The sequence below is a fragment of the Rhinopithecus roxellana genome, chromosome 12 (genome assembly GCF_007565055.1).
Source record: "Rhinopithecus roxellana isolate Shanxi Qingling chromosome 12, ASM756505v1, whole genome shotgun sequence".
NCBI classification, from domain to species: Eukaryota; Metazoa; Chordata; class Mammalia; order Primates; family Cercopithecidae; genus Rhinopithecus; species Rhinopithecus roxellana.
In genome coordinates, this window is record NC_044560.1 from 119,100,833 (window position 1) to 119,122,799 (window position 21,967).

The 21,967-nt window shown below is 42.2% G+C and overlaps 1 protein-coding gene across 1 annotated transcript in view; it reads left to right on the forward strand.

Moving 5' to 3' along the window:
• The window catches only part of NLRP4 (NLR family pyrin domain containing 4), a 42,503-nt gene extending 27,060 nt beyond the window's left edge, over positions 1 to 15,443 (forward strand). Inside the window, 5 exon segments of the mRNA XM_010387056.2 lie at positions 708 to 875; positions 4,114 to 4,284; positions 10,168 to 10,338; positions 12,121 to 12,291; positions 15,064 to 15,443. Of these exon segments, the coding sequence (XP_010385358.2) occupies positions 708 to 875; positions 4,114 to 4,284; positions 10,168 to 10,338; positions 12,121 to 12,291; positions 15,064 to 15,202 (820 nt within the window). The 3' untranslated portion in view covers positions 15,203 to 15,443.
• The last annotated feature ends 6,524 nt before the right edge of the window (positions 15,444 to 21,967 follow it).

Consider the following 21,967-nt stretch of genomic DNA (forward strand, 5'->3'; position numbering starts at 1 on the left):
TTGCCGTGAGCTGAGATCCGGCCACTGCACTCCAGCCTGGGCGACAGAGCGGGACTCCGTCTCAAAAAAAAAAAAAAAAAAGGAGTCCTATGGGACTCAGGTTCAAGGCTTCTTCCATGTTGAGGAGGTATTACTTGAGCAAAGACCTGAATGATAAGGATGTGTCTAACCACAGGCCAGAAAAGCATTCCCCTTGGGGTGCACACATGCACAATAGTCCAAGTACGGTAAAGGAGCCGCTAAAGATGAGTTTGGGGAGGATCAAACATGAATAATACCTTAGAGAATGAAACTGGTGTTGTCAAGCAACTGAAGAGAACCAGGGTGACTGGGACACGGGCTTGGGAATGGGTAGGACCCTCATGGATCATGTTGTGTATTTTGGGATTTTCTCCAAGTGCAGTGAGATAAGTTACTGGGGGAGGCTAAGCCAAGCATGCATATAACTGAGATGGTGCGTCTCAGGTTGGCCATCTCTGTACTCCAGAGACCGTAAGCCAAGCATGTGTATAACCAAGACGGTGTGTCTCAGGTTGGCCGTCTCTGTACCCCAGAGACCGGGTTGACAGGGATCAAGAAAGGGGTTGAGAGGCAGTGAGTCTCTGAAGGATGGCAAATGTGGGCTTCCCGACTCTTACAGGATTAGCAAGAGGAACGAGTCCGGGAACTAGAAACCAACAGAATGTGACATTTTCCCTTTCCTGCAGGCTGGTAAATTGTTTCCTCTCACCCATCGATTGTGAAGTCCTTGCCTTCCTTCTAACCAACAACAAGAAGCTGACGTATCTGAATGTGTCCTGCAACCACTTAGACACAGGCTTGCCTCTTCTGTGTGAAGCGCTGTGCAACCCAGACACGGTCCTGGTATACCTGATGTGAGTGGATGTCGGGGGAGGCGGGGGGCCATGGCAGCAGTTCAAACCTGGGCCTATTGACAACAATCTGCTCATTGATGGAGGCCACATAGCAGAGGTTTAAAAGCTCGTGCTTAAGAATCAGAAAAGACTTGAGTTCTATTTCAGGATTTACCACGTATGCACTGTCTTCTTGAGCAAAATATTTAACTTTGAATGGAGGGAGAGATCCTGTCTTAGAGGTCTTATGGCTATCAATTGAGATTGTCTATACAGAACACGTACTACGTTTCAAAGCTGTGAGGAGGTTGGATTAATGCACCCGCAGCACACATGGTACTTCCTGTGTTGATAACGGTTACTTCAGGCATGTAGAGTGGACTCGGTAGGTACTTGGGACAGTAGCAGAGCAAAATGTCTGTGGGCCTCTTGACCCCAGTTAATACTACATGTGAAGTTCTTGCAGTAATTGGATGAGAAGAGACTATTCAAGCCAGTTTTAGGGTACGCAAAAAAGAGAAGGAAGACAGATGAGTAAAGTGGTAAAGGCCAGTTGATTTACCGATTAATGGAATTCTAATATCTTTAGGCGATACTTATAAAAAAAAAAGAAAAAGCGGGGGAGGACAGAAGAATATATATGCATTTGTCTTTTTTTTTTTTTTTTTTTTGAGACGGAGTCTCGCTCTGTCCCCTAGGCTGGAGTGAGTGGCGCGATCTCGGCTCACTGCAAGCTCCACCTCCTGGATTCACGCCATTCTCCTGCCTCAGCCTCCCGAGTAGCTGGGACTACAGGCGCCCGCCACCTCGCCCGGCTAATTTTCTGTATTTTTAGTAGAGGTGGGGTTTCACCGTGTTAGCCAGGATGGTCTCGATCTCCTGACCTCGTGATCTGCCCGTCTCGGCCTCCCAAAGTACTGGGATTACAGGCGTGAGCCACCGCACCTGGCCCTTTTTTTTTTTTTTTGAGATGGAGTTTTGCTCTTGTTGCCCAGGCTGGAGTGCAGTGGCGTGATCTTGGCTCACCGCAACAACTGCCTCCCGGGTTCAAGCAATTCCCCTGCCTCAGCCTCCCGAGTAGCTGGGATTATAGGCATGTGCCGCCATGCCCGGCTAATTTTGTATTTTTAGGAGAGATGGGGTTTCTCCATGTTGGTCAGGCTGGTCTCAAGTGTGTCTATTTTTTAATACACAAATATCATTGGAAGAAATAGTATAATATAGGCTGCCTGTGAGAACTAGAACTGGGAAGCTGGGAGATAGGGGAGGATGGAGATTTTTCCCTCTTTATACTTCTGGGCATTTTGAAACATGAACAACATGAAAGTGAGACTGTTCTGAAAATGTCAAGAAAATGAGAGGATGGACACCTCAAGCTAAAACAGAGGGATGGGGACAGGACTTAACCTCCCACCCAAAACAGCCAAAAAGAACCAACTAAAGAAAACAACTGTTTAAGACCTCAGACATCAGGCAATGAAGGACAGTGACTCCTGAGCGATGAGGGGCAACCACGTGAGTCTTGTATTTGTCCTGGGTTACTACCTGGGGAGAGATTTCAGGATGCAGTTCAGGAAGGGGAACCCAGACGGAAGTGGGTAGACTCCCAGAGTTGGTGAAACCCCGTCTCTACTAAAAATACAAAATACAAAAATCAGCTGGGCGTGGGGGTGCATGCCTGTAATCCCAGCTACTCTTGAGGGAAGCTGAGGCAGGAGAATCGCTTAAACCTGGGTGGCAGAGGTTGCAGTGAGCCAAGATCACACCACCGCACTCCAGCCTGGGAGACAGAGCAAGACTCTGTCTCGAAGGAAACGATAACAAAAGCCACAAATGCCTGGATATGCCAGAAAATTGAGATCCACGGAACAAGCAAGCTGGGTGAGGCCTGCGTGGAAATGCAGATCTTGTGTCTGTCGGCAGGAAGCAGTTGCCTGTTCTGTCCTAGCCTGTTGGATTTCCACGTAGGAATGTGACTCCTTATTGCCAGATAGCCCAGTTTTCAACAGAGGTTGAAATCTAGATTTCATATAAAATGTCAATGATGGTTCTATTAGATTGCCAACTGATTTTGTTAAACACGAAAATGCCAGAAAATTTAAATATCTGTAGGCCATGTGTGGTTCATTCATCACTAGCTTTCACCCTCTGCTTTTTTGTTTTTCTCTACTCCACATTTTTTTTCAAAGCAAACATGGATCCTTAAAAAAAAAAAAAAAAATTCATAAACTGGCTGGGAGTGGAGGCCCCCACCTATATTCCCAGCACTTTGGGAGGCCAAGGCAGGTGAATCGTTTGAGCCCAGGAGTTCAAGACCAGCCTGGGCAACATGACGAAACCCTATCCTGACCAAAAAATAAAAAATGTGCTTGGTGTGGTGGCACACACCTGCAGTTTCAGCTACTCAGTAGACTGAGGTACTGAGGTAGGAGGATCCCTTGAGCTCGGGAGGTAGAGGCTGCAATGAGCTGTGATCATGCCACTGCACTCCAGCCTAGGTGACAGAGCCAGACCCTGTCTCGGGAAAAAAAAAAAAAAAAAAAGTTTTGAACCTATTATTATTTTAAAGAATAATGAAATTGAAAAAGTTGAGGATACTACACACGAGGTCATCAATACACTTTACCAGTCCATGAGAGAACAGTCTCAGAAGGCCCATGTCTTGTCTAAGGACATCATCAGATGAAGAATTACAAACAAAATTAAAGCCCTATTAGAGTATTAGCTATGCCATATAACACAATACTTTTTCCTTCTACCTTACCCTCTTTCTAATTCTTCTATCATGCAAGTAAGAAGAAATGAGAGGGTCAGACGCGGTAGCTCATGCCTCGTAATCCCAGCACTTTGGGAGGCCGAGGTGGGCAGATCACCTGAGGTCAGGAGTTCGAGACCAGCCTGGCCAATATGGTGAAACACCGTCTCTAGTAAAAATACAAAAATTAGCCAGGTATGGTTTTGGGTGCCGGTAATCTCAGCTACTTGGAAGGCTAAGGCAGGAAAATCACTTGAACCTGGAGGCGGAGGTCGCAGTGAGCTGAGATGGCGCTGTTGTACTCCAGTCTGGGTGATGAGAGCAAAACTCTGTCTCAAAAGAAGAAATGAGAGAGGGTGTTTTTAGATAATCCAGAAGTTCATCTCAGTTGGGGAGTTTGTAAGATTATAGAAATACTACCCTCAATATGAGATTAAGCAAAGCTCCCTGAGATGACACATCCTTCTTCACTCTCCTTTTCTTCTTGTGGTTTTGTCCCCATAGGCTGGCTTACTGCCACCTCAGTGAACAGTGCTGCGAATACATCTCTGAAATGCTTCTGCATAACAAGAGCGTGCGCTATCTAGACCTCGGCGCCAATGTCCTGAAGGACGAAGGACTGAAGACCCTCTGCGAGGCCTTGAAACGCCCAGACTGCCGCCTGGATTCGCTGTGGTAGGTGTTTTGCTGTTTCTTTGAAGACCAGGCCGTCTTTTCAAGGGCATGCGCTTCTGAAAATAGGGCACCTGGAACTGAGGAAGGCCATAGTGTCTGTGCCTGGGAATGTGAAGGTTTAAAAAATAGTTGCCTCAGATTCTTGTAGAGACGTTCATGTAAACAAATCTGCACCCTGACTTCTGTGTCACAGATTTAATATGTTGTAAATCGTTCTCCAGAGGCCTAAGAGAGCCAGAATTAGGTCTGGGACCTGAGGGGCAATTTTATGGCTAAGACGATATTTGGTGTGTGTTCTACAAGATGAATACAACTTCATCAGGTGCAAAAATAAAGCCAAAATTCCAGGAAGAAGGGTAAAATGTGAAGGCGGGAGATCCAAAAATACACGTGAGTATTAATGTGTGTAACAGATAATGCTTTAGAAGAAGACAAAGGGTAGCATGAGATCAGCAAGAAAGGAGATAGTGCAAAGACTTAATTTCGTGTTATCACATAGAGAAATATCTGAGTAACCCCTGTAGCAGCAGTGGCAGTGTTTCAGAGTTACCAGTTAGGATAACATGGTACGCTCTTTCCCTGAAAAATAGACTTTTGAAATTTGGCAGCATGATTTTTACCTAATCCATTAGGAAATCAGAGTTTAGAGTTTGTATTCCTCACTTAGAGTGTGTTAAATAACATAACAAAAACACATAAATGCATTCATTCTTTCCCGATGGTGTGTTAGGCTATCTGGGCCAATCATTGACCCTAAAAGACACCAAAAATGTCAGATACAATATTAAGAAAAAATTTAAAAGCATCTAGAAGCTAAACAGAAATATTCTTTTTTTTTTTTTTTTTTTTTTTTTTTTTTTTTGAGACAGTCTCACTCTGTCACCCAGGCTGGAGTGCAATGGTGCGATCTCAGCTCACTGCAAGCTCTGCCTCCCGGGTTCCCGCCATTCTCCTGCCTCAGCCTCCCAAGTAGCTGGACTACAGGTGTCTGCCACCACACCCAGCTAATTTTTTTGTATTTTTAGTAGAGACAGGGTTTCACTGTGTTAGCCAGGATAGTCTAGATATCCTGACCTCATGATCCACCCGCCTCAGCCTCCCAAAGTGCTCAGATTACAGGTGTGAGCCACTGCACCCAGCCTAAACAGAAATATTCTTAAGTAACAGGCTAAGTAGATAGCACTTAAGGCTCTCCAAAAATCCTTAAGACATATTTTAAAAAAATACAACATAACCTTAAACTAGTACTGAACCAGACACCTGAAAGAAATAAGAGCAAATTGTCTCTGGAGGTAGGTAATAGGATGACATGATCCTTGACCTTGGCTTATTCCTAAAAGGAATTTTTAAGGTCAGTAAATACCACACAGTTAAAATAACCCAAACCACAAGGAAATAAAGCACATTGAGCCGAGGACAAGCCAAAATACAAACACCTACCAAACTTTATCTAATTATCTATAAAGCAATTATACTTACTATGTTTACAGAAACATAACCAGTTTGAATCTTAGGGGAAAAGGAGATTAAATGAGCAAATAATACAACTAGAAATTATAAATATAATAACAATATATGGGGTGAATAGTAGATTAGACATAATTAAAGAAAAAATAGTAAAATAGAAGATAGGTTATAATTACCTAGAAAGCAGCAAGCAAACACAAAAATAGGTAAACTTAGAATTAGCTTATAAGACTTAGATGATTAAGACATTCTAACACACTGACTGGGAATCCCAGAAAGATAAAATATTTTAAGGCTAAAATTTTTCTATAACTGATGAAAGATTCCAGTTCAGATTCAAGCATCCAAATAAATGCTTAACAGGATAAATAGTGGAGAAACTGCAGAACACCCAATATAAAGATGTTGGCCTGTAAAGGTTTAACAAGGGGCTGGGAGCTGGGGGAAATGATCTACAAGAAAGGACAGACAGACTTGGGTGTGAGGATCAAACACCTTTTCAAATAAATACCAATTTCTTACCACCACATCCTTCCTAAAAGTAATTCTAAAGACTGTTTCTTAGACGAAGTTAATCATTCCAGATGGAAGAGAGACAGCAAAGAAAGTGGTAGATGTCTGGATAAATCTAAACAAAATGTGGTTTGTGTATAAAAATAATACAGTCTTGAAGATTTAATAGAAAAAATACACACAATCACCATAATAAAGTATAAAGGGGTAGATTAAAGTGAATACTCAAGTTAGCAGAAAAGAAGAGACAGAATGATTAAAAATATTCAATCCAAAAAAGGGCAAGGAAACAAACATGGAAGGAACAGATAAGAAAATAGAAAACAAGGTATCTATTTGAACTCAAATATACTAGTAATTAGAGGTAAACAGATGAGATGCCTCAGCTAAAAAAAAAAAATGACCACATTAAACATAACTAATGTTTACAAGTGACTTATTAATCTGTAAGCTCATGGCTGTGCAACATTGTGAACTGTAGTAAATGCCACTGAACTGTTCACTTAAATCTAGTTAATCTCATGTAAATTTTACCTCAATAAAACGATGAAAATGAAAGGATAGAAAAAAAGACCATGCAAATATTAAACCAAAGGAAGCTGATGAAACTGTATGAATCAGACAAAATAGAATTTAAGACAAAGTATTATCTGATTCATTATTTGGTTCCTGCTAATTTTTAAATTATCTTCCTACTCAATTGAACTTTACATTTTATGAGGTGAACATAATTACTTGCCATATGCAGTCCAGGAATCCAAGGAGAGAAATCATAATGGAAATTAGAATGTATGTTGAAATGAAAAGAGAATATACTTTGCAGCAAACTCAGATGGAGCTGTAGTACATGTATATATTTTAAAAGGAATCTAAAGAATAATGAACTTAAGGTTTTTTTTTTTAAATGGTAAAATAAACCCCCTAAAGGACAGAAGGAAATAAGAACAGAAACTAATGAAACGAAAATCTCAATGGAAAAGATGAGAAACCTGCAACGTGGTGCTTTGCAAAACCAATTTTTGTTAATGCCATCCTATAGCGTATAATGCAAGCCGCACGTGTAATATTAAATTTTCAAGTAGTCATATTAAAAAATGAAAGTAAATATTTGAAACTGATTTTAATAATATAGTTTATTTAGCCGTATATCAAACTTCAATATGTAATTCATATATCACTTCAATATGTAATCAGGACAAAAAATTACCAATGAGATTTTACTTTTTTTGTATTAACTCTTTAAGATTCACTGTTTTATACTATGGCACATCTAGATTCAGACAAGCTACTTTCCAAGTGCACAGTGGTCACACGTGGCTGGCTATCACGTTGAACAGCGCAGGTGTATATCAAGAATGGGCAAAGAAACGTTTCTACAAATGCTACAGATATTAAAAAGATTCAATATGAGCAACTTTACACAATAAACTTGAAAATTTAGGTATTTTCAAGACTCAATAAGCTTCTAAAATGTACTCCAAAGAAAAATGTATCAATCAAATCTTTTTATATAGAAAATTTCAGACTTAGATGCTTTCATTGGTGATTCTTACCAGATTTTCAAAGAATAAATAATTCCACTCTTAGAAATCAACTTTTTCAGGATCAGAAGAGAAGAAACTCCCCACCTTTTTTTTGTGACTAGCATAATCTTAATGCCAGAAACCAATAAGAATTTTATCAGTTGTAATATAATCCTTACAATTTTTGTAAGAAAGCAGAATTAAAGGCTAGTGTCTTTCATGAAATGCAAAAGCACTAAACAGAATATTAGCAAGCAGAATCCATAAATGTATTAAAAGAATAAGCATAATAACTAAGTTGGGCTTATCCCCAAAATGTAAAGTTGCTTTAACATTAAAAAGATTAGTAAAAAAATCAATGTAAATCACTTTACCGGTTAAAAATAAAAATCATGATCTAAAATGCAGAAAAGTTTGAATTAAAACATATAACTCTTGAAAAATTATTTGGGAACTTCCTTGATGATCTAAAGATTATGTTCAAAAAAATCTAAAACAAACATTTGTCTAATGATAGAAAAGCTTTCTCTTCATTATCAAGAAAAAGATAAGGATGGTGGCTATAATCACTTCTAGTTAACAATGTCCTGAAAATCTTAGCAAATGCTTCAAGGTAAGAAAAACACTAAACCTGTAATCCTTGAAGAAACACCTAAGTCTATGCAGATGATTTGAATGAACATAGAAACATCCAAGAAAATCTATAGCTAAATTATCAGAATTAGAGTCTAACAAGCTTGCTGGAAACAATACATCAGAAACGGTTACCCATATATCAACAAAAAGTAATAAGCTAGTGGAATTAAAGTACCATTTACAGTAACATAAAAAAGAAATGACCTAGAAATAGCTACTGTGATATATGTGAGACTTTTGTAGAGAATATGAGCAAATTATGGCATAAAACAATATTATATTCAAAGATTGAAATATTCAACATCTAAAAAGTCAGTTCTCCTTAAGTTGAATTCATTTGCTTTCATGAAATCCCAGTGAAAATGCAATATTTTTGTTTGGCGATTGAATTGAACTTGAAAAGTAAATTTTACAGTGTGTATGGAATTTGCAAGAGGCCAATAATACCTAAGAAATACCTAAAATATAAAAAGTAGGGCCGGGTACGGTGACTCATGCCTGTAATCCCAGCACTTTGGGAGGCTGAGGTGGGTGGATCACCTGAAGTCAGGAGTTGGAGACCAGCCTGGCCAGCATGGTGAAACCCCATCTCTACTAAAAAAAAAAAAAAAAAAAAAAAAAAAAAAAAAAAAATTAGCTGAGTATGGTGGTGGGCGCCTGTAATCCCAGTTACTCAGGAGGCTGAGGCAGGAGAATCACCTGAACCCGGGAGGCAGAGATTGCAGTGAGCCGAGATTGTGCCATTGCATTCCAGCCTGGACAACAGGAGTGAAACTCCATCTCAAATTAAAATAATGTAGGAGCCCTTGCTCTAAATGTATCAAGACTTTCTAAAGTTTTAGAAATTAAAGTGTGAGATTCACACAGGGATAAGCAGATAGACCAGAGACACAGAATAGAGATCTCAGAAACAGACTGATCTACGTGTGTTCAGATGTTGCATCATGAAATAGTTTATCACTGGTGCAGAGAGAGGACAGACCTTCAGTGAACGATGCTGAGGCAATTCCAGTTGTCCCTCCACATCTGCAGGAGGTTGGCTACAGATTTCCTCTGAGGATTCCAAAATCTGCAGTTGCTCAAGTTCTTTATGTAAAATGGCATGTGTTTGTTTTGAGACAGTCTCTCACTTCGTAGCCCGGGCAGGAGTCCAGTGGTGCCATCTCAGCTCACTGCAACCTCTGCCTCCCGAGTTCAAGTGATTCTCCTACCTCAGACTCCTGGGTAGCTGGGACTACAGGCACACACCACCATGCCCAGCTAATTTTCTGTGTTATTATTATTAATTTTTTTTTAGTAGAGATGGGGTTTCACCATGTTGGCCAGGATGGTCTCGAACTTCTGACCTCAGGTGATCCGCCCGCCTCGGCCTCCCAAAGTGCTGGGATTACAGGCGTGAGCCACCGTGCCTGGCCCATAGTGTTTGCATATAACGTACAGGCGTCTTCCCATAATACTGTAAATCGTCTCTAAGTTACCAGGATAGGTAATACAATGTAAATGTTGTGTGAGGTGTTGTTATACTTGATTGGTTTTTTCATTTGTATTTTTTATTGTTGTGTTATGTGTTATTGTTTTAATTCTTGAATAATTTCAATCTGCCTGTAGTTGAATCTGTGGATATGGAGGACTGACGGTACCTATCCACATGAATGACAAAGGCTGTCATGCTTTGGTGTCTGTTTTCCTGATATTAGACTGAGGTGCGATAGCCTTTCAGCATGGTACCCTTACTCTTTTGCAGTTTGGTAAAATGTTTTATCACTGCTGCTGGCTGTGAAGACCTCGCCTCTGCTCTCATCAGCAATCAAAACCTGAAGATTCTGCAAATTGGGTGCAATGAAATTGGAGATGTGGGCGTGAAGCTGTTGTGTGGGGCTCTGATGCGTCCGGATTGCCATTTAGAGATTCTTGGGTGGGTATTGCCGAGCTCCTGGTTATGTTTTCATGAGTGGCAAAGATGGAGAGTGGATGGGAAGAAAGAGAAAGAGGAAGACTCCAACAGGACCACATAGCAGCTAGCCGTGGTTGCATAAGGAACCAGCGTGAAACTTCAGGGCTTAAGGCAATGAGCAGTTAGATTGCTGCTGGCTCTGCTTGTCTGGGCATCGCTGACCTCAGCCAGGTGTGCTTAGGAAGCTGGTTAACTGAGGGGACTGGCTGGTTTGGGTTGACCTTGCTATATGGTATGGAGGTTGGCTGGCTGGGCTGGCTGTCCCCTTGGGGATGACAGGTGTAACTGAGCCAGTCATCTAACTGGTTGGTCTGGGCTCATTGACATGGCATCTGTATCAGTTTGCCGGGGTTTAAAAAGTACTATGGACTGGTTGGCTTAGATAACAAATTTATCATTTCACGGTTATGGAGGCTGAAAGTCTGAGATCAAAATGTCAGCAGAGTTGGCTCCTTCTGAAGACCATGAGGGAGAATCTGCTCCAGGCCCTTCTCCTTGTCTTGTCGATGACTGTCTGTCTCCTCCCTGTGTCTTCATGTTCTCTTCCCTCTATGTGTGTGTCCAAATTTCCTCTTTTTTTTTTTTTTTTTTTTTGAGACGGAGTCTCGCTCTGTCACCCAAGCTGGAGTGCAGTGGCCGGATCTCAGCTCACTGCAAGCTCTGCCTCCCGGGTTCACACCATTCTCCTGCCTCAGCCTCCCAAGTAGCTGGGACTACAGGCGCCCGCCACCTCGCCCGGCTAGTTTTTTGTATTTTTTAGTAGAGACGGGGTTTCACCGTGTTAGCCAGGATGGTCTCGATCTCCTGACCTTGTGATCCGCCCATCTCGGCCTCCCAAAGTGCTGGGATTACAGGCTTGAGCCACCGCGCCCGGCCCCAAATTTCCTCTTATGAGAACACCAGACATATGACTAGGGCCCCCCGCACAGTGTCCTCATTTTAGCTTAACTGCCTCTATAAAGACCTTGTATCCAAATATGATTACATTTTGGGGTACTGGGGGTTAGGACGTCAACACATAAATTTTGGCAGGGACAAAATGGAGCCTATAGCATCTCAGCAGTTGAGGAGATGAAGTATAGAAAGCATCCAAGATCACCAGGTGTGATGGCTTATTCCTGTCATCCCAGCACTATCGAAGGCTGAGGCAGGCCAACAGCTTGAGCCTAGGAGCTCAAGACCAGCCTGGGCAACATAGTTGAAACCCCGTCTCCACAAAAATTAGCCAGGCGTGGTGCATGCCTGTAGCCCCAGCTACTCAGGAGGCTGAGGTAGGAAAATTGCTAGAACCCAGGAGGTCAAGGCTGCAGTGAGCCATGATCATGCCAGTGCACTCCAGCCGGGATGACAGAGACCCCATCTCCAAAGAAGAAAAATATCCAAGACAGTGGCTCAGAACTCTCCTAACCTTGCTTCCGTTGTGTTATATTATCCAAATCAAGGTATGAAGCTGGCTCAGATGTTATATTATCCAAAGCAAGGTATGAAGCCGGAAACAGACTCTCTTAGTGGAATGAGCTGCAAAGTCACACTGCTGTAGGCAGGGCTACAGAGAAGAATGGACAGTCATGGCCACTTTTACCACCTACCCACAGATGCATGATCTGATGTCATAAACACTGGGCTGTGAGATATTGCACTTGAGGCAATGGGGTGTGCCTCAGCTAGACTTCTAGCTCACATCCCATCCTATCTCCACCCTGAGGCTGGAGTCACTTCTTGTCATGTGTCTTTTTATTGCAGGTTGGAAGAATGTGGGTTAACGAGCACCTGCTGTAAAGATCTTGCGTCTGTTCTCACCAGCAGTAAGACCCTGCAGCAGCTCAACCTGACCTTGAACGCCTTGGACTACGCAGGGGTGGTTGTGCTCTGTGAGGCCTTGAGACACCCAGAGTGCGCCCTGCAGGTGCTCGGGTGAGCTGGGGTCTGTTGTGCTCTATGGGCTAAGAAGGGATTGGCTGGGACCTGCAGTGTAATCACATTGCATTTAAAGTGCAAATGATGTTCCTTGTCTCAGGGTTGTTGCAGGAGTAAGAATCAAGCAGGTGAGTATAAAACTCTGACCACAGTAAGTGGTGAATGGTGAGTGCCCAACAAATGGAAGCATTTGTGGAGTGGCCTCATTGTCTGGGGTAACACCCGAGGTTCGTTGTCCCGGGGCCGTGGAGATCCAAGGACGCAGACACACAAAGAGTGAGGTTAAGATAAGTTTAATAGGCAAAAGAAAGAAGAGCTGTCTGCTACAGAGAGGGTCTCAGAAAAATGGATCGCAGGATCCATGGTGAAATGCAGAGAGTTTTAAAGACCAGCCAGTGGGGAGGTGGTGTCTGATCGACATAGGGCGTGAAAAACTGTTTAGGACCAGGTGTGCTATTGGCACAGGGTGTGAACTTCTGGCAGCCCCCACCCCAGTCTTTTTATTAAGCAGGCAGGTTCTCTGCCTGAGCTGCACCATGTTGCCCATTTTTTTCTTACTGTACCCATGCTAATAAAAAAGGGAAGATGGTGCTTTCATGGTGAACAGGCCTGGCCCCCAGGTAGCTCTTTTCACTGGTGCAGCTGCTGGCCTTCCCCCCGTGCAATCTTCCAGCTCCCTTATTTATGTTTGCAGCTCAATCTTTCAGGATATTCTTTATTAGAAAAGAAATGATTTCTTGGGCTGCTTTTTGTTAGAAGGGAAGCTCTGCTGAGGACTCTTTGGCCCTCACTATCTGCTTAAATAATTTTTTACCTGCTGTATCACTTGTTACTATTATGATACAAATTATGATACATAAATATTTATATTTTAAATATTTATTTGTAAATACAAGTTATATGTATATTTGTAAGTATAACATTTATAAATATAAACATTTTTATATAAACATAATTTATATTTGTTGTTATATTTATAATTACATATAATCCCACAAACATTATTTTACTAGATAACTATAGAATCCTTCCTTAACACTTATTTTTCTCATTCATTTTCCCCTACTGTTTTCAAACCAATATGAGATGAAGGCAATCATAGGCAGTTATTGCTAGGCTGTTCATTTCCAGGAAAGGGAAATATAATGGGTTAAAACTGTTATAACTCTAACACTAAAGAACATTCACTGATTTTTTTTTTCCCCTTTTGTGAAGATAGTTTTGTTTTCTCGAAGTCTGTCCTTATAAATCTCCACCTGGAAAGGCTGAGTGCTCAACATTGTTTCCTTTTCTTTCTTTCTTTTTTTTTTTTGAGACAGAGTTTCCTTTTTGTTGCCCAGGCTGGAGTGCAATGGCTCCATCTCGGGTCGCTGCAACCTCTGCCTCCTGGGTTCAAGTGATTCTCCTGCCTCAGCCTCCTGAGTAGCTGGGATTACAAGCAGGGGCCAACCATGCCTGGCTAATTTTTTGTATTTTTAGTAGAGATGGGGTTTCTCCATGTTGGTCAGGCTGGTCTCGAACTCCCGACCTCAGGTGATCCGCCCACCTCGGCCTCCCAAAATGCTGGGATTACAGGCGTGAGCCACCACGCCTGGCTCTTTTTCATTTTAATGTTTGCTAAAGATTCAGAATGTAGACTACCAAAGTAGACACGTGATTAAGGGGAAGGACCCGATTGTCTGCGTTCTGAGTCATGGAGGTCTGTGTTTGTCTTCCAGCCTTGCCATGTTTGACCCTGTAACCCAGGGCAAAGCATTTGTCCTCTTTGATTATCAGCCTCCTATCTAAAAAATAGGGGTGATTATTTGGCATGGTAATTATGAAAGTATGCATCAGATAATGTGATAAATAGGACAGAACTAAGTGAGTTTTCATCTTCCTCCAGCCCCCGACCATAGATCCTCTCACAAAGATGTGTATTAAGATACATAGTTGCACTAAAGAACATAGCTTACCCCAACAGTGTGGGACAGTTGTAGGCAAACAGTTGCCAAATGGAGACGAGGTATTATCCATGGTGATACTTAATCCTGGTGTGTGATTCAAAGCAATGATACAATGTATGGGGGCTCCAGAAACAAACAGCTCGAATTTGTATCCAGACTATCACCATCTGGTTTTGTGACCTTTTAACATTGTTTATTCTCATTGTCTTCATCACAAGTTAGGACAATTATGCTACCTTATAAGGCAGTTGTGAAAATTTAATGAGAGGTGCATGTAAAAGCCTTAGCAGAGGGCCAGGACCCAGGTACTCAGATAATGGAAACTATCAATAATTTATCTTTGAAAAAAATTGCTTTAGGCTTTCTCCCTAACGCTCACTGACTTCTTGTTGCAAATCCAAATGTTTATGTGGAGTTCATGCTCTCTCTAACCAATTCTGGACGCTTATTTCTGTCCAGTGACATGCTGGAGCCAGCTCCTACAAGCTGGTGAGAGCCACTTGTGTGTGTACCTGTCTTCTGTAACTCTGTTTAGTGATAGCAAGTGGGCAGCTCGAAATTGGCCATGATTGGCGTGGAGAATTTACACCACAGAAATTGGCAAAGCTATAAATTGGGACTTTTAAAATTTATTTGTTTTCTGGAGATCCAGGGGTAACATTTATGAGCATACCACTGCATTTGATATGTATGTCTTTCCTCTTGGAGGTAACACCAGGGTTTCCTAGGCTTGTCCTGGGATGAATTAGGGAGAAAGATGAGCTGCAAAAAAGGGAAAAAAATATGTGGATTAAAAATAGAACCTTTTAAAATATTTTACCAGGCTGAGAAAAACTGATTTTGATGAGGAAACCCAGGCACTTCTGATGGCTGAGGAAGAGAGAAATCCTAACCTGACCATCACAGACGACTGTGACACAATTACAAGGGTAGAATCTGATTGCGAGGAACCTGGGCTCTGACTCGAACACCTGCAAAGGACAGGGACTGGGGCCCTTACGTTACGCTGCACCCAGGAGGTACAAATCATGGACACTCTAAGTCGTGAGATTTCTGGCACCCCATTCATAGATTTTATGATATATGTGGTTTTTATTTGCTCTGTGGCCTTGGACGAGCCACTGAAAGGCCTTCATGGTCTCTCCGTCTCACAAGGACATCTTAACCCCTCAATAAAGTGTTACATTTCTAAACATTGGAAAATCCTTTTTTGCCTTATTTGTATACATTTAAGGGGTTTCAGTACGTGTTTTGTTACATGTATATATTGTGTGGTAAAATCTGGGCTTTTGGTATACCTATCACACAGATGGTGTACATTGTACCAATTAGGTCATTTCTCAACCTGCACCTCCCTCTCACCCTTCTGAGCCTCCGATGTCTACTGTTCCACACTTTTTTTTTTTTTTTTTTTTTTTTGAGATGGAATTTCACTCTTGTTGCCCAGGCTGGAGTGCAATGGCATGATCGTGGCTCACTGCAACCTCCGCCTCCTGGGTTCTAGCAATTCTCCTGCCTCAGCCTCCCAAGTAGTTGGGATTACAGACATGGGCCACCACGCCTGGCTCATTTTGAATTTTTTTTTTAAGTAGAGACAGGGTTTCTCCATGTTGGTCAGGCTGGTCTTGAACTCCCAACCTCAGGTGACCCACCTGCCTCAGCCTTTCACAGTGGTGGGATTACAGGCGTGAGCCACTGCACCCGGCCACTCTTTATATATTATGTAGCTGTCACATACAAGTAAGAACATGCATTATTTGACTTAGTTTCTGAGTTATCTCACTTAAGATCATGGCTTCCAGTTCCATCCATGTTGCTGCTAAAGACATGATGTTATTCTTTTTATGGCTGAATAGGATTCCATTATATACAAATCATGTTCTCTTGATCCACTCATCTGCTGGTGAACACTTATGTTGATCCCAGGACTTAGCTATTGTGAAGAGTGCTTCAGTAAATACATGGATGCAGGTATCTTTTTAGTATTTCTCTTGCTTTGGGTAGAACTCGGTAGTGAGGTTGCCGGACAAAATGGTAGTTCTATGTTTCATTCTTTGGGAAATCTCTATACTGCCTGGAAAATCTTGAAACGGTGTTTGCTACTGGTGAATGCCTGGCATAGCAGTGCAGGTTAAAGAAACTGTGGCCCCTCCCCATGTTGACCTGGAAAGACGCTGGGCACGCTGAAAGCACTAGAAAGGCTGGTCTGACTTGGGCACCCTTCCTTCCGTCGGTCCTACTAGGATTCCAGCTTGGGCTCTTGATCTGTGCTTGGCTGAGGAAAGCACCTTTTTTATTGGTACATAATAGTGGTATGTACTTCGGGGTTCATGTGAATGTTTGGGTAATTTCCATGGCATTGCTAATATTACCTCTCCTCATGGTCTTGGCTTCTCATTATTCTTCCCCAAACTCCCCTCTGGCTCTCCTTTCCTCACTGGGCCTCTTGAGTTCTGAGGCTACCCTGTCTCGCCTCCCATTAAATAAAGATCTCTTGGGAGTGGGAGCTGAAAGGAAATTTTAGGAATGGGGATATTTCACTTCTGAACTTTTTAGTTTATTATATATATTTGCTGAGGATTTTTTTTTAAATTAAGTTCTAGGGTACATGTGCACAATGTGCAGGTTTGTTACATATGTATACATGTGCCATGTTGGTGAGCTGCACTCATTAACTGGTCATTTACATTAGGTATATCTCCTAATGCTATCCATCCCCCCTGCCCCGACCCCACGACAGGCCCCGGTGTGTGATGTTCCCCTTCCTGTGTCCAAGTGATCTCATTGTTCAATTCCTACCTATGAGTGAGAACATGCGGTATTTGGTTTTCTGTTCTTGCGATCGTTTGCTGAGAATGATGGTTTCCAGCTGCATCCATGTCCCTACAAAGGACACAAACTCATTTTTTTTTTTTTTTTTTTTTGAGACTGAGTCTTGCTCTGCCACCCAGGCTGGAGTGCAGTGGTGCAATCTTTCCTCACTGCAACCTCTGCCTCTCAGGTTCAAGCAATTCTCCTGTCTCAGCCTCCTGAGTAGCTGGGATTACAAGCGTGTCCCACCATGCCTGGCTAATTTTTGTATTTTTAGTAGAGACGGGATTTCACCATGTTGGTCAGGCTGGTCTCGATCTCCCGACCTCGTGATCCACCCGCCTCGGCCTCCCAAAGTGCTGGGATTACAGGCGTGAGCCACTGCACCCAGCCTCGTTTCTGAACTTCTATGCCACTGATTTAGGAGTGAAGATTGAGAAAATAAGCAACCTTGAATGTCCATCAATGGATGAATGGATAAATAAAATGTGGCATAAAATGAAATACTGAGTCTTCAAAAGGAAGGACATTCTGATGTATGACACAACATAGATGAACCTTGAGGACATTATGCTAAATGAAACAAGCCAACACTAAAGAACAAATACCATATATTCTCCTTCTATGAGGTACTTACAGTAGTCAAATTCATAGAGGCAAACAGTAAAATGGTGGTTACCAGAGGCCAGGGGAAGGGGGAGAAAACAGTTATTTAATAAGTACAGAGTTTGTTTTGCAAGATGGAAAAGTTCTGGAGATGGATGGTGCTGATGGTTGTACAAGGTGAGTGTGCTCAATGTCACAGGGATGTACACTTTAAATGGGTTACAATGGCAAATTTTGTTCTGCATGTTTTACCACAGTAAAAAAAGTGGGGAGGCTAGGTGCATTGGCTCATGCCTGTATCCCCAGCACTTTGGGAGACTGAGGCAGGTGGATCACCTGAGGTCGGGAGTTCAAGACCAGCCTGACCAATGTGGAAAAACCCTGTTTCTATTAAAAATACAAAAAATTAGCCGGGTGTGGTGGTGCATGCCTGTAATCCCAGCTACTCGGGAGGCTGAGGCGGGAGAATCGCTTGAACCCAGGAGATGGAGGCTGCAGTGGGCAGAGACTGTGCCATTGCACTCCAGCCTGGGCAACAAGAGCTAAACTCCATCTCAATAAAAAAAGTGTGGAAAGAAAAATAAGGGAAAGAAACAGGAAAATTTGGAAAGTCATTTAGTCTGTCATCTGTAAACTGGTGATGATTAAGGACTTCCCATCTGGGTGAGATAGATGTGATAAAATATACAAGCAGCTTGAAGAACCAAATAACCTATTCTCCCAGCCACCTTAATTATGTTCACGAGATATCCACTTCCACCCCCAGAAGGAACATTAACATTTTCTCCTAACAGTTTTCCCTCCACTAAAAGTAGAGGTCAGAAAAGAGGGAGAAGGAAGTGCTGACAGAACAAGCAGTGAGCTGCCAGGCACAGTGGCTCACGCCTGTAATCCCAGCACTCAGGAGGCCAAGTCAGGAGGATCACTTGAGCCCAGGAGTTAGAGACCAGCTTGGGCAACATAGCGAGACCCTACCTCTACTATATATATATATATATAAAATATTTATATATAATATTAATATATATTATATATAATTATATATAGTATGGGTATATATTACTATAATATATATTAATATATAAATAACATATTTAATATATATTAATATATAAATATATATGTAATAGAGGTAGGGTCTCGCTAGGTTGCCCAAGCTGGTTATATATATAATATATATATATACATATATTTTTAATTATCCGGGCATGGTGACTCATGCCTGTGGTCCCAGCTACTCAGGAGGCCAGGGAAGGAGGATCACTTGAGCCTGGGAGGTTGAGGCTGCAGTGAGCCACGATCACACCACTACACTCTAGTCTGGTGATACAGCAAAACACTGTCTGAAAAACTTTTTTTTTAATCACAAAAAAGAGGTACCGAGCTATAAAAAGTCTAAGTTCCAAGTAAAGAATCTTAATGACAGAATTGAAGGAGATAATTCACCTAAGAGCTATTAATACATTGACAGGTGCTTACCACACACTGAATATTTTATATGTGTTCTTTTAATTCTTGCAAAATCTCTGAGATTGATGTTATAAGACCCTTCTTGTCAGGGGAAACATTGGCTTAAAGGGTACAAGTAACTGCTACCAAGCTAAAAAGCTACCACTCTGGCTGCCCTCACCCTGGGAATCCTTTTCCACCCAAGTTTCCTCCATTCCTGGAATTGCATCTCTGTCTCTTCTTCAAAGGATCTCCTGGGCTGTTTCAGCATCGACCACCTCTGTCTCTTATCACCTGCGCTATGCACCAAGCTTGACTCACCTCAGTCACACACTAGTCCTGGGCACGTCTAGCCAAGCTTTTAACATTGCATGGTAGGCTGGGTGCGGTGGCTCATGCCTGTAATCCCAGCACTTTGGGAGGCTGAGTCAGGTGGATCATGAGGTCAGGAGTTCGAGACCAGCCTGGCCAACATGGTGAAACCCCATCTCTACTAAAAATACAAAAATTAGCCAGGACATGGTGGCACACACCCGTAGTCCCAACTACTCAGGAGGTTGAGGCAGGAGAATGGCTTGAACTCGGGAGGTGGAGGTTGCAGCGAGCCGAGATCGCACCATTGCACTCCAGCCTGGGCAACAGAGTGAGACGATCTCCAAAAAAAGCAAGGTGGTGGGTAAGTGAGGAAGTGAGTGTCGAAAAAGACAGCAAGCATGGTGGGTAAAAGGAGTGGGAGGAAAGGTGAGTGAAGCTGGAGACATAAATAATCCTTCTACCTTCCTCATAAACAGAGGCTTGAAGTTAGACAATTGGTCACAAGCTAATTGGTCTGTCTTGGTTCATGGGCTTCATAATTTGGAGGCAGCCTAGAAAAAAAGTTCAGCAGTCAAGGTACACTGGAATCCCTTCTATCTCATCTCTTCTCCTGAACCACCAATTATTCGTTCCAGACAGGCAAGACCTATTATGAACCCCCTGAGTCCTGCAAAGTAACATTGGCCTGACTGTACAGTGGCTTTGAAATCATCTGACTACTGTAAAAAAAAAAAATGTTGCTTTAAGATACTTTGATGTAACTGAATTCAAGGACGAACTTAGAAACTGTAGAACAACAACAAAAATCCCTAAATACAAAATTTAGTAATTGAGTAGATTAAATAAGATTGAGTTATTATTACTAAAAATTTAGGAATTGAGTAGATTAAATAAGATTGAGTTATTACTAAAAATTTAGGAATTGAGTAGATTAAATAAGATTGAGTTATTATTACTAAAAATTTAGGAATTGAGTAGATTAAATAAGATTGAGTTATTATTACTAAAAATTTAGGAATTGAGTAGATTAAATAAGATTGAGTTATTACTAAAAATTTAGTAATTGAGAATTTGTGGATTAAGCATTACACAGAGGATATCCCTGTGTTTTGTTTGTTTTTTGAGATGAAGTCTCGCTCTGTCGCCAGGCTGGAGTGCAGTGGCATGATCTCAGCTCACTGCAACCCCTGCCTCCTGGGTTCAAGCAATTCTCTTGCCTCAGCCTCTTGAGTAGCTGAGACTACAGGTGCCCGCCACCATGCCCAGCTAATTTTTGTGTTTTTAGTAGAGATGGGGTTTTACCATGTTGGCCAGGATGGTCTCGAACTCCTGACTTTGTTATCTGCCCGCCTCAGCCTCCCAAAATAGCTGGGATTACAGGCGTGAACCACTGCACCCAGCCATCCCTGTTTTGTTTTGTTTTGTTCTGTTTTTTCTCTGAGACAGAGTCTCGCTCTGTCACCAGGCTGGAGTGCAGTGGCACGATACCTGCTTATTGCAACCTCCACCTCCTGGGTTCAAGCAATTCCCCTGCTTCAACCTCCTGAGTAAGTGGGACTACAGGCACGTACCACCACACCTGGCTAATTTTTTTTTGTATTTTTTGTATTTTAGTAGAAAAAGGGTTTTACCATGTTGGCCAGGATGGTCTCAATCTCCTGACCTCGTGATCTACCTGCCTTGGACTCACAAAGTGCTGGGATTACAGGTGTGAGCCACTGCACCCAGCCCATCCTTGTTATTTTTAAAGAAACAATCGCGAAATCTTGGGATAGTCTTTATCTTGTCCGATTATCAGAAATAACATGGTTGGCCAGGTGCGGTAGCTCACGCCTGTAATCCCAGCACTTTGGGAGATCAAGGCTGGAGGATCGGTTGAATTCAGGAGTTTGAGAGCAGCCTGGGCAGCATGGCAAAACCCCATCTCTACTAAAAAAAAGAAAATCACATGGTGGCACACACCTGTAGTCCCCGCTACTCGGGAGGCTGAAGTGGCAGGATCCGTTGAGCCTGGGAGGCAGAGCTTGCAGTGAGCCAAGATGGTGCCACTGCACTCCAGCCTGGGCGACAGAGTGAGACCCTGTCTCAAAATAAAATATGGCACATTTTAATAGCTGGCAACTGAATATGAATCAATGAGATGAAGATTAAGGCAATTAAGCTTTTATTTTTAATCTTTATGGCCTTGACAACATTTTCTAAATTAGTTCACATACTAAATTAGTTTCTATCCCAGATTTCATCTCCAAAGGGCAGTAAAGAGAGAGAAAGGAAGAGAATGAAGTATTTCAAGGACTCTAGGTTTTACTATGTCTAATAGAACATGGATGAAGGATTACAGCCTTCAACTTATTGAAAGGTCCCACTGGGTGTTGTAAAGTGGGCCAGATCTTAAAATAGAAAAGTTGGATTTGTAGGTCAGTTTGACCTATCTCTGTAATCTGCTGTAAAGCATTTTCTTTCAGTGTCTTTGCTTCTAAATCAGTAAAGTAAGGCTGTCCTATCCTACAGGGCTTTGATGAGGATTTAGACCCTCTGGGAAGGTG